Source organism: Mus caroli, unplaced genomic scaffold (assembly GCF_978045245.1).
Source record: "Mus caroli unplaced genomic scaffold, Mus_caroli_1 scaffold_7, whole genome shotgun sequence".
Taxonomy (NCBI): domain Eukaryota; kingdom Metazoa; phylum Chordata; class Mammalia; order Rodentia; family Muridae; genus Mus; species Mus caroli.
The window spans coordinates 102467595-102483805 of record NW_028227262.1 but is presented as its reverse complement, the minus strand read 5'-3'; the positions used below and the strand labels follow the sequence as shown (position 1 = coordinate 102483805).

At 39.4% G+C, this 16211-nt stretch overlaps 1 protein-coding gene across 1 annotated transcript in view; it reads left to right on the top strand.

Annotated features, from left to right (window-relative positions):
- Cntnap2 (contactin associated protein 2) overlaps window positions 1–16211 on the top strand; it is a 2252040-nt gene that overhangs the window by 1900837 nt on the left and 334992 nt on the right. The window contains exon 16 of the mRNA XM_085840650.1: window positions 4980–5150. Within this exon, the coding sequence (XP_085696776.1) occupies window positions 4980–5150 (171 nt within the window). The remainder of the gene's footprint in view (window positions 1–4979; window positions 5151–16211) is intronic.

The window sequence follows — 16211 nt, the reverse complement described above, 5'->3', positions numbered from 1 at the left end:
ATATGCTGAGGCCAAAGGTTGTGGAGATGAAATAGTTTTATCTCAGCTTCATAAGATTATGGTCAACTAGAAGCAATATAAACAAACAGGAAGAATGCTATCAGCTTCCTGCATGGTGGGATGCAATGCACATTGAGAAAAGCTCTTGCAGTATCTGTTATAACTCAGGGTTCCCAAGTCTGAGCAACAGACTTTCCAGACAAGATTCAGGAAAAGTCACAGGGGTCTGGAGCATCAGCATTCAAGCCTTTTTCTTTATACATACTCATTGAAAGGAAGCTCACGGGGCTACAGGGGTGGTTCTGCAGTCAAGGGCAGCATTGGCTGCTCTTCCAGAGGACCTGGGTTTGATTCCGAGCACCCACATGGCAGTTAACAACTGTCTTTAACTCAAGTTCCAAGAAATCTGACACCCTCTTCTGCTTTAGCAGGCAAGCATGTGGTGCACAAATCTACATGCAAGCAAAATACCCATATACATATGATACAAATAATAATATCTTTTTTGTTTAAGAAAAGACAGTTAACTCACATCCCTTTGAACACTTTTGCTTATTCACCCCTTTTGACGCTTTATTCATATAAGGAGTGTGTGATATATCATAACTAAATCAGACATTTCAAAGGATGAACATTAAACCAGCATGATGGTTTAATCACTCAGTGGATAAAGTACTGCATAAGCTTCATGAGCTGAGTTCAACCCCCAGATCTCATAATGGAAAAAAAAATCTCCCAAAAGTCATCTTCTCATCTCTACAGCCATGCCATAGCATGTGTGCACCTGTACAATCACATACATACACACAGACAAGCATGCACACACATACTCTCTCACACATACAGACACACTCATACACACATAGCACACTCACATGCACACAAATATACACACACACATATATACCCACACTGATATACACACATACACACACACTCATACACACATAGCACACTCACATGCACACAAATATACACACACACATATATACCCACACTGATATACACACATACACACACACTCATACACACATAGCACACTCACATGCACACAAATATACACACACACATATATACCCACACTGATATACACACATACACACACACTCATACACACATAGCACACTCACATGCACACAAATATACACACACACATATATACCCACACTGATATACACACATTCACACACACTCATACACACGTAGCACACTCACATGCACACAAATATACACACACACATATATACCCACACTGATATACACACATACACACACTCATACACACATAGCACACTCACATGCACACAAATATACACACACACATATATACCCACACTGATATACACACACTCATATACTTTTACACACTCACAGGCTTGAATGCACACTACTACACATACACACACTAACAATAAGTAAAATACTTTTAAAAGTCAACAATGAAGGGAAGGAGTTTTAAAGATAAATAAATGTCAAAATATCCTCTGCCTATTTCCCAGGTGATCCCCAGGTGTCACTCCCTACCTACCAACCTCAACTCCAGAGTAGACACAATTGTAATCTTACCAGGCCAAATCAGAGGCCTTCCTGCTGCTGATAGGGTCTGGATTTCACAAATTCATCCAAAGATTTTTGAATACCCACAAGAAACAAAGGTAGCTTGCAACAATCCAGACATTTCCAAGACCCACCACTAGTACAAGGTGGTTTATTCATTTCCCCATGAATAAACCCATTCAAGAGACCGAATTAGATTGAAGTTGCTTAGTGGGCACAGAATTAGAACAAATGGAATTGCTGTCTGTAGAGATGTTTCATCAAATGAGAAGAACTGATTGAACTGCCTTCTCGTCTCTGAGTATATTCCTATCGGAATAACTAGACCAGGACCTCAAATAAATACTGACATGTTTTCCTTTTAGCTTTCTTTTTCCTAGAATCACTTCAGACAACTGCCCTTCTTTTAATGCATCGCCACCTCAGATAATAAGAATGTACTTGATTGGATTGAAACTTGAAAACATTAATTACATTCCTGTCTTGGGGATTCAACCTAAAGAGACAAAATTGCTCTGCATAAGGCTGGAGGAGCACAGGGACTTGGATCCTGGCAGGCTCTTAGGATGTTAACGGACTCTTCCCTACTTAGGACCAGCAGAATCCTCCTGGCCTCGGGCTTTTGCATCTTCACCCACTCCAACTTGGAGGTCTTTAATGGATGTGATAACTGCTCATTTGATTTAGGTTTTCTCAAAGAAGTACCAGGTTTCCTGGTGGTGGGGACAGTACCCCTCTCTCCCCACAGGGAACAGTAGATGTGGACCCAAGGAAAAGACTCAACCCTCAGGTGACAGCCTCAATGTCAGGGACAGTAATGATCCTTTCTTTTCCCAATTTTATCCTATCCAGCATCATACTCTTTTTTCCTAGAAAGAACAGAGACCATATTCTCCTGCTGAAAGCTATGAACAGTTAAAACACAACTTAAAACTACCCTAAGAATTTAAGACACCTTAAGAACAATCCGTTCGTTCCTACCCCCATTATTTGTTTTGTTTTGTTTTGTTTTGTTTTGTTTTGTTTTGAGTTAGAGTCAAGGCTATGCTCTTCTCCAAATAGCCAGGAATGACGTTAAACTTCTGATTCTCCTGCCTCTACTTACTGAGTTACAAGCACATACCACTACTGCTGGCTATGCAGCGCTAAGGATCAAAATCATGTTAGACAGGCACTCTAATGACTGAATAACTTCTTTGACTCTCGACCCTCTACAAATCTTTTTACCCCACTTAAGACACCTACAGACATATTTTCCCTGCCTTCTCGTGTATATATTATCTACTAAGGTAGTTAAGAGAAAGACCATTATTCTGGGAGAACTCCAGAGAATAGGAAACATTAGGAACTATTTTATGTCATCCATTCGGCACTTATCCAAAGTGTCTTCTTAACAAACCACAAAGTTTGACAAAACCTATGCTTAGCTAATCAGAAACTACCAGTTGACCTTTGGCTGTATCTATGGATATGGCAACTGAACTACACTTGAAAAATAATTTTTAGAAGCTGTGGATAGGGCTCATTTGTAAAAAGCTTTCTGTCCAAGCATGAGGACCTGAGTTAGATTCCCTAACCTATGAAGACAAAAGCCAGATATAGTAGCACGAATTTGTAATCCCAGTGCTGGGGATGCCTGGACAAGTGGATCCCTTACACTCACTGGCTGGTCAGCATAGATTACTCATTGGTCTTCAGCACAGTGAGACCCCTATTAAAAAGGCAGGGCTGGCAACTTTAATCAGTCTTGTAGCCTTCAGAACCCACCTAAAAGTAGGAGGAAAGAGTTGACTCCATGTGTAAACATATGCAAACCCGTCCCTGCTGTTAGTCTCTAAACAATCGAGCATGACAACTGACAGCTATCTCCGAACATTCCCATTGTATTAGGTATCATCAGTAATCTGGAGATAATTTAATGCATACAGAAGGATGTGCATAAATTATATGCAACTATTTCAGCACTTTATTTAAGGGACTTCCATCCTCAGATTTTGTTATTCACCAAGGTACTGAAACCAATCAAGGGATATGTTATCTTTGTTTTGTTTCCAGGAACACAAACACTTAAGTTTCTTTTCATGCCCTCCCCAACTAGCGGCACTAAGCCTCTTGCAGTCTGGTGTTGCTTTATTGAGAAATCATTGAGGTGGCTCACATAAACTCGTTAAAATTTTAATGGGTATATCTATAATGCATTTAACTTTAAATGTTGCATGCACTTATCTGGATGTCACTATATCCTACACGCCTACAAAAACAAATAGCTTTAGGGAGGTAGGAAGGTAATTTAATATCTGAGTGGAACAATACTACATGTTTAATTTAAAATTATAGTTTAAGTATAGCAGTGCCAACATGAAGCTACCTTCATTAAAGAATAGTAATTGGATTTATTGTCACATATATACACAGTTTTTATTAGAGAAAAGAAAGTGAAGTTTGTAGATGAGTATAAACTAATGAAGCAAGATCAGCTCACCTATTATGCTCTTTAAAAGACAGATACACACCATTAAGACAGATTGTAGAATTAATGTTAAAGCTCAAGGCTTTAGAAAATACTTTAAAAGACATCTACGAATTTTTATCTTAATCTGGGCTTAACTTGGGTTGGTCAAACGTGCACATTAGAAAGGAGTCTCCACAGAAGATCAAGTTGCATGTCAGGTCATTGTCCCATGTTACCTTTTTGATCCATTGGTCCTGATGGAATCTGAGTTAGCTGGTTTGGAGTTTTACTATGCCCTATAAATTGTTCTTCTTCCTGAGACACTGGCCACTCAGCCAGGAAATGGTTGGGAAGGATGGATCATGCCTTCCCAGGAGTTTCATGGTACTGATTTACTAACAGCACCTGGGTGAGTTCAGAGGGCATCTGATTCCCAGAACAAAAATACACCAGGGACTCATGGTTAGAGACTGAAGTTGAGACCATTTATAAAGAAAAGAAGAGGTGCCCTATGAATGAGATTAGGCTAGTGAGCTGAGGAAATAGTGTTTGCTGTATGGCCTTTATAGAACATTTATAGCCCCCCTCCCATTTGTATTTTACAGATTTTCTCTCACACCCCATGCATGCTCAGTTCTTTAGATGAAGCTCAAGGAAAGAAAGGCTTCCAGTCTTGCTCTACAAACTGGCATCTTTCACATGTAAATCTTGATGTTTCTGACCCCCTGCCCCTGCCACATCTATAACTCCAGGCACAGTTTGAAGACAGCTCCCCTGAAGAGTCTCTGCTCTCTCAGCAATTGTTTAGGGATGCATGGCTACTGCCCATGAGGGTTTATGATATTCAAGAAATAGGCTGTGTGTGTGTGTGTGTGTGTGTGTGTGTGTGTGATAGAAGTTATGTAGATATACATATATAATTGCCCTAATGAAGGTACATGATAACTTGTCTTCTCTCTTCATCCCACAGGAAATTATTGGAATGCTGCCTCCTTCCCAAACCCATCATCCTACCTGCACTTCTCTACCTTCCAAGGGGAAACAAGTGCTGACATTTCTTTCTACTTCAAGACATTAATCCCCAGGGGAGTATTTTTGGAAAATCTGGGGAACACAGACTTCATCAAGCTGGAGCTCAAGTGTGAGTATTCATTTCCTGTCAACATGTTAGTACAGAAATGGGGTCACAGAGATGTCTCAAGATAGTTGACAGGGAAGATGAGATAGTGCTGCTTTACGAGTGTTGGGAGAGCATACAATAAAGCTCCTTGCTTAATGTGCTTGTTTTCCAAGAAAGTTGGTCAAGAGTAGTCAGAGGTATGTAAACCAGCCTGAAAGACAGAAGGTAAGGGGATCAACATGAAGAAAGATGGAGGGAGCGAATAAAGATATCAACATGACTGAGGCAGCCACAAACCAGCCATCTGATGAAACAAAACACTGCAGTGCAGTTCTCTCAATGTAGTTCTGCATTCACACATTCCAAAAAGTGTAGGGTTATAATTTGGTTAGGCAAGGATACAGAAATGAAGAGTCAGGCCCAGTTGGCCTTGGACCCACCAACCATGTGGAGTTCCATTTTCAGGACTGCCTCTGTGGGAAGAGAGGCCAGGCAGATTCACAGGCAAGTATTGCTTTACCAAGGACCATGTATCCTCAGATTAAGATACATTAATAATATGAAGAACTCCAGGTTAAATGATTACCTATCAGACTCTTTTAAATGTCTGTTAAATGAAAAGCTTGCACAAGACTCTAAACCTAGTCTTCTGCAAGCTCTCAGCCCCCTGCTGAGTATGTCAGCCTAGCTTTATCCCTGCATCTGTGCCCTTTAGGTTCTCTACACTACTGTTAGCTTATGCTTCTGTTCCAAGAATAATCCCAAAGCTATTTCCCAGTATATCTAAGGTTCCTCTCTTTTTGTACTTATAAATATGCAATGCACCATTTAAAAAAGATAATCTTGGATAAACATTTTTTATGTTTAAATCCCACTGAGTTCTTACTTTAAATGGTAGGTTGTAACATAGAGAAATAGGTGAAGGTGTTTGAGAAAGAGTCTTAGATGCAAATCCAAATTTAGGATTGAATTACTTAATCATGTTGAATCTGAATTTTTTAATTATATAAAATTATGTCAATTTTGGGAGACTTCTGAAAATGGAATATAGACATTCATGGAGAATTTGCTTCAGTATCTAGTAAGTACTAGAATTATCTTCACAAGGTTTCCCGTTATAATGTAGAATCTCTCTCAGCCCAGTAGTGCTAGAACCAGGGTCTTGAGATACTAGGCACTTAGATGTCATAAAAGTCAACCTGAGACAGTGATTCTAAATCCATTGTCTCATACAAAAAAGGTTAAAGATGTAGGCTTTCATGGGATTATATACAACAGAAGCAAATTTTACTAAGAATAATGGAATAGCAAGAAATTGGGGGAACATTACAGAAACTCCCAAGAATAGAAGAAGCTTCCAGGAGAGAAAAGACTATTGAACTCTTTGGCAGGGGATTTAACAGGGACATGGCAGATGCTAGACAAGGGCTGAAATAATGCCCATTGGTGGTGTTTTATTTTCTGAGCTATTGTGGCTGAGTCAGTCATTGAGGCCCCACATGCTATATTCCTGTACCCCTGGACCAGCCATGGCAAGGATCATATGTTGTTCATGTACTGTTCATCTCTGACTCCAAACTTGTTGTCACTCCAAACTTTCAGTTTGACTGTCAATAGCTGTCTGTTAGTCATTTGGCCAGCATTACTACACTTGGGCTCTGCAGGTACCTCAGGTGTCACTATGCTCTCTTTATTCTCATATTTACATAATCAGCTGTAGCTTTACTGTGACAGAGAGTGAACTCTATCCCAGCCACAGTCTTTCTTGATTCTTTCATGTCAAACTGGTAGTCTGTGAGAGTCTCGTAAGCAGAAGTTTAATGTTAGAAGCCATCCTTACTTATTGTTGAGTCTGTTACAATCAGCTTCATTAGAAGCAAGACTCCAGGAAAGGATGATAATATGTCCTTCCAGAGCTCTGGGCATGGAAACAACTTGTCTGTCATCACTAGCCCTCTTCTTCCCTTTCTCTATCAAGTTTAGATATCTCAAACTCAACTGCAGGCCACTTTTTCATCTCCTTCACTGTCCAGACCTTCCTATGCAAACCCTTCCCCTTTCTTTAACCCCAGCCTCTGTTCTCATTGCAACAGACATGAGCAACTTACAGTTTTCACCATAGACAAGATCTGATTAAAAAGAAGACTGAAAGTAGTCTGGCCTTAGAATTAAAAGTAATTAATTTATTGATTAAAATGCCCTCTCCACTGAATTAGGGTTAAAAATTATTAAAATGAGATTTTTCATTTCCTTCAGTTAAAATTAATTTAACCAACCATGTTCTTACTTCCATATTAGTTAGAGGGCATATTAGAAATATCCTATGGCCTACAAATGGGCAGCTCTATATTTGAAAAGTTCTGTATGTTTCTATAATGTTCCTTGGGTTCTCTGACTATTTAACATGCTTGTGTTTTGTGCAGTCATGTCTTGGAAGCAGGGAATAATCCTAGTTCAGAGATTGCATTGACTCTTCTCAATCATCAAAGGATTTCATTTATTTCTTATTGAGGAAAATCTTCAGAGATGCTTTCAAAGCCTACAGATCTTTGGATTGTAAACCTAGTTCTTCACCTACTGCTCTAAGGCTGTTTCCTAGTAGGTCTTTCTGCAATAACAAAAGTGTGGCAGAAGGTGAATTACAGCTTCCAACTTGTCATATACCTGACCTTTCTGTCATATTGTTTGTATGGGGTGAAGATGTGCAGAAGCTTCAAGATGCAGGCTTGAATTAGTGTCTTCTAGAGCCTCTGGTACCTTCCTCTAAAAGCCACTAAAAGTGAAAATATTTCTTTTAAAGACCCTTGACCAGCAGACAGTAGAAAGCATCTCTTTGAGCATCTCCACCAGAGTTCAAAGGTGCCTTAGTGTGTCGTGTGCAGTAGGTGATGACAGACGTGTATAGGTGAGACAAACCTTTTTAAAGAAAGTAAGAAGTGGTGCTCCTGTGAAGATGTCAATCCTTAAAAGAAATGGAGGCACAAGTTAGTTCTTCATGTTCATTTGGAATGATCATGTTGCAGCATGGGAAAAAAGGCTGAACTAAGCTGTCTTTAGTATATAACACAAGTTCCCACCAATTTCATATAACTGTTAAGGCAAAGAGTAAAAGCACAAGGAAAGATATTATTATTTTTGTGTTATCTGCGACCAAAATGCCTGAGGATATCTTAAAAGGGAAATTACTTATCTCAGCTCAAGACTTCATAGAGTTGGATGTATGGCCAGGTGACCCCACTTGGGCAGAACATCACAGCAGAAAGAATCTGTGTCACCTGGAAGCTGACGACTTGAATTGACCTGAAAGAAGAGAAGAGGCATGCAGAAAAGGATCAGGACAAGATAGAGCCCCAACGGCAGCCCTAGGGGCCTAGTTCCTTCCATAGTATAAACTTCTATATATTTTCCCCACCTCCCAACAGTGCCATCAAATTATAATCCATCAAGAGATTAATGCATTCATTAGTTCTGAGCCCCCAGGATCTAATTGTTGTTGTTGTTGTTAATCATTTTATTTGTTTATATTTCAAATGTTATCCTCCTTCCAGGTCTCTCTTCCATGAACCCCCATTCCATTCCCCTCCCCTTTACCTCTAAGAGGGTGCTCCCCCACTCTCCCACCTACTCCTGCCACACCCCTCTAGCATCCCCTTTCCGTGGAGTATCAGGCCTCCACAGAACCAAGGGCCTCTCCTCCCACTGATGCCAGATAAGGCAGTCATCTGCTACATTTGTAGCAGGAGCTACATGTATACTCTTTGGTTGAAGGACTGGCCCATGTATACTCTTTGGTTGGAGGTTTACCCTCTGGGAGCTCTGAGGTATCCTGTCTGTTGTTATTCCTATGGGGTTGCAATCCCCTTAAGCTCCTTCAGCCCTTCCACTAACTCTTCCATTGGGATCTCCAGGCTCTGTCCAATAATTGGCTGTGAGTATCTGCATCTGTCTTAGTCGGGTGCTGGCAGAGCCTTTCAGAGGACAGCCAAACCAGGCTCCAGTCTTCAAGTACATCTTTGCATCAGTAATAGTGTTGGGGTTTGGTGTCTGTAGATGGAATGGATCACATACTGGTACAGTCTCTGGATGACCTTTCCTTCAGCCTCTGCTCCATTTTTTGTCCTTGAATTTCCTTTAGACAGGGACAATTCTGTGTTAAAATTTTTTAGAAGAGTGGTTGGCCCCAGCCCTCCACACGGGGGGGCTTGTCTATCTACTGGAGGTGGTCTCTTCAGGTTCTACCTCCCTGCGATTGGATATTTTGGCTAATGTCATCGCATTGAGTCCTGGGAGCATCTCAAATCCCTGGTATTTAGGACTTACTAGTAGTTCCCCAAGTTCTCCACCCTGCACTGCTACTTATTTCTTCTATTCATTCTCCTGACCCTCTAGATTCTCTCCAGTCTCTTCCCATACCTGGTTCTGTAACCTCCCTTTTTCTTCTCCCTCCCTTCTCTAACTCAGGTCCCTTCCTCCCTTTGCCTCCTGTGATTATTTTGTTTTCTCTTCTAAGTAGGTTTGAAGCATCCATACTTTGGCTTTCCTTCTTGTTAGGCTTCATATGGTATGTGAGTTGTATCATGGGTATCCTGAGCTTTTCGGCTAATAGTCACTTATCAGTGAGTACATAGCATGTATGTTCTTTTGGGTGGGTTACCATACTCAAGATGATATTTTCTAGTTCCATATATTTGCCTAAAAAGTTCATGAAGTCATCATTTTAAATAGTAGAATAGTATTCCAGTGTGTAAATTACCAAGTTTTCTGTATCTATTCTTCTGTTGAGGAATATCTGGGTTGTATCCAGCTTTTGGCAGTATTTTGTTGCAAATAGGAAACACACATCAGTGACAGAAACAGATACTACTTCAGACTAAAAAGCTGGAAAATTTTTTCCAAGCAAATTATCTCAAGAAACAATCTGGGCTAACCATTCTAATATCCAATAAAATAGATTTTCAACCATAAGTTATCAAAAAATGGGGACAGATACTTCATATGCATCAAAGGATAACTACATGAAGTCAAACTCTCAATTCTAAACATCTATGCTCCAAATGCAAGGGTATCCACATTTGTAAAATAAAGTTTATTAAAGCTCAAAGCACATATTGATCCTCACACAATGATAGTGGGAAACTTCAAAACCCCACTCATAGCAATGGATAGATCATGGAAACAGAAACTAAACAGAGACACAGTGAAACTAACAAAAGTTATGAATCAAATGGATTTAACAAATATCTATAAAACATTTCACCCTAAAACAAAAGAATATACCTTCTTCTCTGAACCTCATGGTACCGTCTCCAAAATTAACCATACAATCAGACAAAAAAACAAGCCTCATTAAAAGTCTCCCAACCAAAAAAGGCCCAGGGCCACATTGGTTTTAGTGCAGAATTCTATCAGACCTTGAAAGACCTAATACCAATACTTCTCAAACTATTCCACAAAATAGAAACAGAAAGGATACTACATAATTCATTCTTAGTGATGCTGATACCTAAGCTACACAAAGAACCAACAAAGAAAGAGAACTTCAGACCAATTTTACTTATACATATCTATGCAAAAATACTCAATAAAATTCTCACAAACTAAATCCGAGAACATATCCAAATGATCATTTAACACGATCAAGTAGGCTTAATCCCGGGGATGCAGGGATGGGTCAATATATGGAAATCCACCATTGTAATCTACTATATAAACACACTCAAAGGAAAAATCATGCGATCATGTCATTAGATGCTGAGAAAGTCTTCGACAAAATACAATACCCCTTCATGTTAAGTCTTGGAAATATCAGGAATTCAAGGCTCATATCTAAACATAATAAGAACAATAACCAGAAAACTAATTGTTTTTGAAACCGTAACAGGCAAACACAGATGCACCCCACTTAATCCAGTCAAACTAATAATGAAGATTAACCACCAAATGGTATCATATCAGTTGTTTGTCAAGAATATGAATTAAAACAGACAAGGTAGAAAGACATCTCCCAAGGAAAGAATTGAATATTTTAAACAAAATAGTTAAATTTTCTTGGAGGGGGGCAGTTACAGGGTTGACAATTCTGGTGACTAGCTGCAGGAAAACAATAGCCTTCAGCAGATAAGCAATAGGATAGAATGACTTTGGGCTTAGTAGAGTTTGAGTATGTGCTAGGAAAGGGGCATGCATCTAGATAGAATTAAAAGATCACTGCAGTAGACATGACTGAAGCTGTCTGTCATTGTCTTAGCCTAGTACTTTTACAATGTGCTTCCATCTGTTTTTTTCATCCAATCTTACTTAGAACACGGAGGGAAAAACTGGCATGGTTGACACTTGCTAGAAACTAGATGATCACAATTTTTCACTTCAACTTTCCTTTATTGGATTTCTGGTCAGTAGGTGAAGAATTCTTCAGAAGAGCCCTCTGGTAGCTGACTATCAGGAGGCTCAGAAACGGTGTTTTTCTGCAGGCAGACTTTGCTTACACACCATCTCCTCTTCCCCATTTCATTTGTTAGGCTTTCTGATGGGAATTTAAATGTTGTTTCTCTTCGTGTGTCTCAGAGGGATTCCGTCACAGTGTATGCCTACATGTTGCTTTCCAGAATAGCAGTCCCGTTAATTAACTACATTGTGCCCTTCTGTCAAGAGTGGAGGATTCTTGACTCGGAGAACAGTGAGCTTGTGTACCACAAGTTAATGAGATGTCCTCAGCATCCTTTGCACAAGTAGAAAAACACAAGATAAAATCAGAGCGATCTTACTCGTTAGCATGCGTTAAGGTAAAAATTTAACTCTTCTTCTCACTTACTATTTCATGTTTATTCATTCATTCAGTGAGTTTTTCCTAGATGTTTACTAGACTTCTGGTACTGTGATCAAAGTTGAGGGAACATGCTCAAAATACACTTTCTTCTTTTAACAGATATGGCCATTTGGAAAGCAGGCAAGAAAATGGGTGGCTGTATATTAACAGGCCAACTCAGTCTTCTTAGGTCATTTTGCCTGAGGCCTTGTGCCAGATTCTTTATACAAATCACCCCCCTGTCCTAGCAACCCTCTGAAGTGGACATGCCATTCACACATGCACTTTACAAAAGAGGAAACTGAGGCAGAAGGCAAGGATGGCCACACAGCTAAGAAGTACAAAGCTAGGGACTGGCCTCAACTTTTTGCCCCTGAGCTATCCCTGTGGCCATGGCAGTACTTCACCTCTCTTAACAGACAGCGACTGCCTGTGAATGCTCACGGAGAATATTAAAGCCGAGTGGAGTGACAGGTTCTTCCTAGGGAATGTAATGCTTTAATTAAATTTTGATGGATGAGCAGGAGTCGATAGGTAAAGATGAGGGGAAAGCAGGAATCTGGAAAGGAAGGGCGGTTCAGGATAACACCAAAGGAAAGAAAATATTAAATACTGAGCCATAAGACTCAGAAAGGAGTGGGGCTGGGACAAGGGCAGGGTAGGTATTAGGGAGTGGAAGCATAAGAGCTAGAAAGTAGGCAAGTTTAGTGCCCAGTGCTCTCTTTTCTGGGCCACAATTTCGCTTGACTTGAAAATAAAAGTTACACTAAGTGGGGCTGTAACATGAGCAGACTGGTATTCATCAGAACAATTAGTAAAAATGAGACATATTGGTCTGTGTTTTATAATGAAATGCCTGAGGAAGCCTGAGCTTTTGAGTACATTACTAGCTCATGTTCTGATGGAGAAAGTCCAATTGGTGTGGTTCAGGTTCTTGCCAGAGCCCCTTTAGGCTGGGTAGCTTATGTTAGATACAATGGTGGCTACCCTTGAGAGAGCAAATGTGATCTATCCCATCAGTAAGTCAGAGAGAGGCTCAGGGTCAGGCTCAGCCTCCTATTTCATCTTTGAAAACTCATTCCAGAGGCCCAGCATTCCCTTCTACTGGCATGCTCTCAGTGACCTAAGGACCACCCATTAGGCCCTACTCTTTAAGGTCTCATTCCATCTCCCACAACAACTGGGAACTAAGCCTCTAGTACATATGCTTTCAGAGGGTAAAACCACCCTATAGCATTATACAAAGAGTGATGGCCTGTATTAAGATCACAGAAGAATGATGGAGCATAATGTAGAGAAATGAGAATTTTACTTTCTTGGTATAGATGAGCATACCTAAAAACAAAGATATAGAAAAAGGAGGCAAGACTACAAGAATGAAAAGCTATCCAAGTTCAGGGACGGAAAATAGCTGGCATAAGACACATACAAAGACAACCATGTTTCAGTTTTGAGATGAATAAAAATGTTATAGATTACATTACTACTGAGAAGCCCCTATGCCAATAACAGGAAGTGACTGTTAGGCTTAACTTGGACACATCAGTATCAACAAGTAGTGAAATGCAGGGGATCACTTGCCTAACATGTACAAGACGATACATAGGTTAGATTCCCCAGGATTGCAAAACCCAAATGTACTAAGCCATCAAAGAAGTGAGTGGAAATAGTCTTGAAGCTCAAAGGAAAATTATTTTATTTATTATCCTTTTATTTGAGGATGGAAGAGACATGAGTACATGTATAAACTGCAGGGAAAATCTTGCCACAAAGGAGAGATCAGAGGCCCCAGGGGAAAGCCAGCAGGAATGAGGTCCTTTGAGGAGATCAGCGTGGCTGACAACTATGAGCATCCTGGTACCAGAAAGCAATGGGGAAAATGGTCAAATGAAGGGAAAGCACATAAGCCACCAACCAGGCATTGTCCATGCAAGCCAGACCTTCCATTGTTGTTGCTCTTGTTGGTATTTTTTAAATAGCCAGAAGATGATACTTTAAGAAAAGATTACTAAAGCATATTCTAGAAACCCCAGATTGTAGAACCTTGTCCATCACTATCAACCACAGACATGCATTAACTTTATGGCATTTTCCTTAAGGAAATACCCTGACTCCTCTAAGCTGCTTTTCCCCTCTTCTGACCACGGCAATAATCAGAACTATGTTCCCAGTATCACATCATCACTCAATTCAGCACCTGTTGCATGCTGGTGCTGGAGAAGATACAAAGACCCTAGGGTGATGAAATAGGACCAGATATCTTCTCCAGTGAAGGAGACAAACTTACTCGTGACAACATGGATACTAAATTTGTTGGAAGCTTTCTAAGTAATGGGACTGTTCTAAAGTTTTATGATACAGTTCATTGAGATTTCATTTTAAAAAGTATTCATAATCTACAGATAAGGAAAGAGAAGCACACAGATTAGTCAAATGATTTCAGATATGATAACTTGGATTACTAAAATACAATAAGTTAATGATAACAATGGGCATGAGTTATTGAAGCATTCTAAACAAAAGGATATTGCGACACTGAGCGAAGACTGGCTCCATAGAAAGGGCACATGGAAAGAGTAGTTTGACCACTTCCTGGCCCAGGATAGGGACCCTGGGGCTAGCTAGGCAATGCTAAACACTGTGATTAGGATCCTGTTAAGGTAAACTAACTACAGTAAGCAGAGGAAAGTGTTAGTTAAAAACAAAGGGGTTTTTAAGGCAAAAGAAGATATTTTTAAAATTTCAGGGGAAATTTATGAAAAAGACGAGATTTTTGAAGGGAATGATTATTGAACAGGAAACATCATACAAGCAGCAATCAGAAGCTATGGTAAAACTTTAAGCTTCCATGTTGGACAAGTTTGAGCTTTTTAAGATACTAGGATGAGTCAGAGTCTGCCTTTAACCGACAGATTTACTCAAAAAAGTGTGGAGGCAGCAGTCTAATGGCCTCCTAATCTCAGGAAGGGGTATTAAAGAAAACTGCTCATTTCCAGCATGCTGCCTTCTGCCGCACACATGCTCTAGGAAGTCACAGAAGAAATTACTCTGCAATATGTAGAATGTGATGAATCGGAAGCAGTAAATTAATGGCAATTTATCTACCACTACTTCAGAATTGGAGCAATTTTTGATGTTAAAAAGAGTTTCATGCATGCAGAAGGAAGGAATGTGGAATTCCACTTATCCAGGCAGGCTGTAGATGATAGGAATTATTTGGTATGCTTCTTAAAATACTATGAGGTTTTTGTTTTGTTTTATTGTTTAATAAAAGCCAGGTGTTTGTACCTGGATTCTTACTTTTAACTCTTGGAGCCAACCCAGATATGGGCATGAATTTAGGATGAACGTGAACAATTCTATTCCTTTACAAGTCTAGCTGTAACTTCTGTTTGTATTCAAGATTCAAAATCTAAAGAACTAAAAGTCCTTTAGTTTGACTATTATAAATAAGGGTCCCTATCCTGGGCCAGGAAGTGGTCAAACTACTCAAAAGTCCATAGTCTTTGCTCAAAGCCTTCTCCTGTGCACAACACTCATCAAAATCTAAAGAACTCTTACACATTATTATGTGTAAAAAATGATTACCCATTTAAAAATTAAATATTTACTTACAACATTTGAAGATGTTTTAAAATTCTCTAATTCTTAGCCTAAATTAAAGATGGGATATATGCTTTATTAAAGCTATTTGCACATCAATATTGGGAGATGTATATACAAGTAATCAGTAGATGTATATAGATTGTATTTTTCTAGACTTCACTATTATTAGCTGATAAGGAAGCTCTTTTCATGTGTGTTATAGACATGCTGAGATGACAAAGATAAATTTCAAAAGAAATTGTTCCCTAGATATGAAAAGCAAAAGTCCATAGTCTTTGCTCAAAGCCTTCTCCTGTGCACAACACTCATTAATATCATCCGTGTTTTCTTTTTTTTTTTTTAAGTATTTTTAATTAGGTATTTTCTTCATTTACATTTCAAATGCTATCTCAAAAGTCCCCCATACCCATGCTCCACTATGTTCATAGCAGCCTTATTTATAATAGCCAAAAGCTGGAAAGAACCCAGATGTCCCTCAACAGAGGAATGGATACAGAAAATGTGGTACATTTACACAATGGAGTACTACTCAGCTATTAAAAAATGAATTTATGAAATTCCTAGGCAAATGGATGCATCCGTGTTTTCTTAATTACTCAGATTTGAAAAGCAAAGTCATCATTAAGTTCTACTAACCTCCTCAAACTTGACACTCCTTTTTTCTGTCTCCC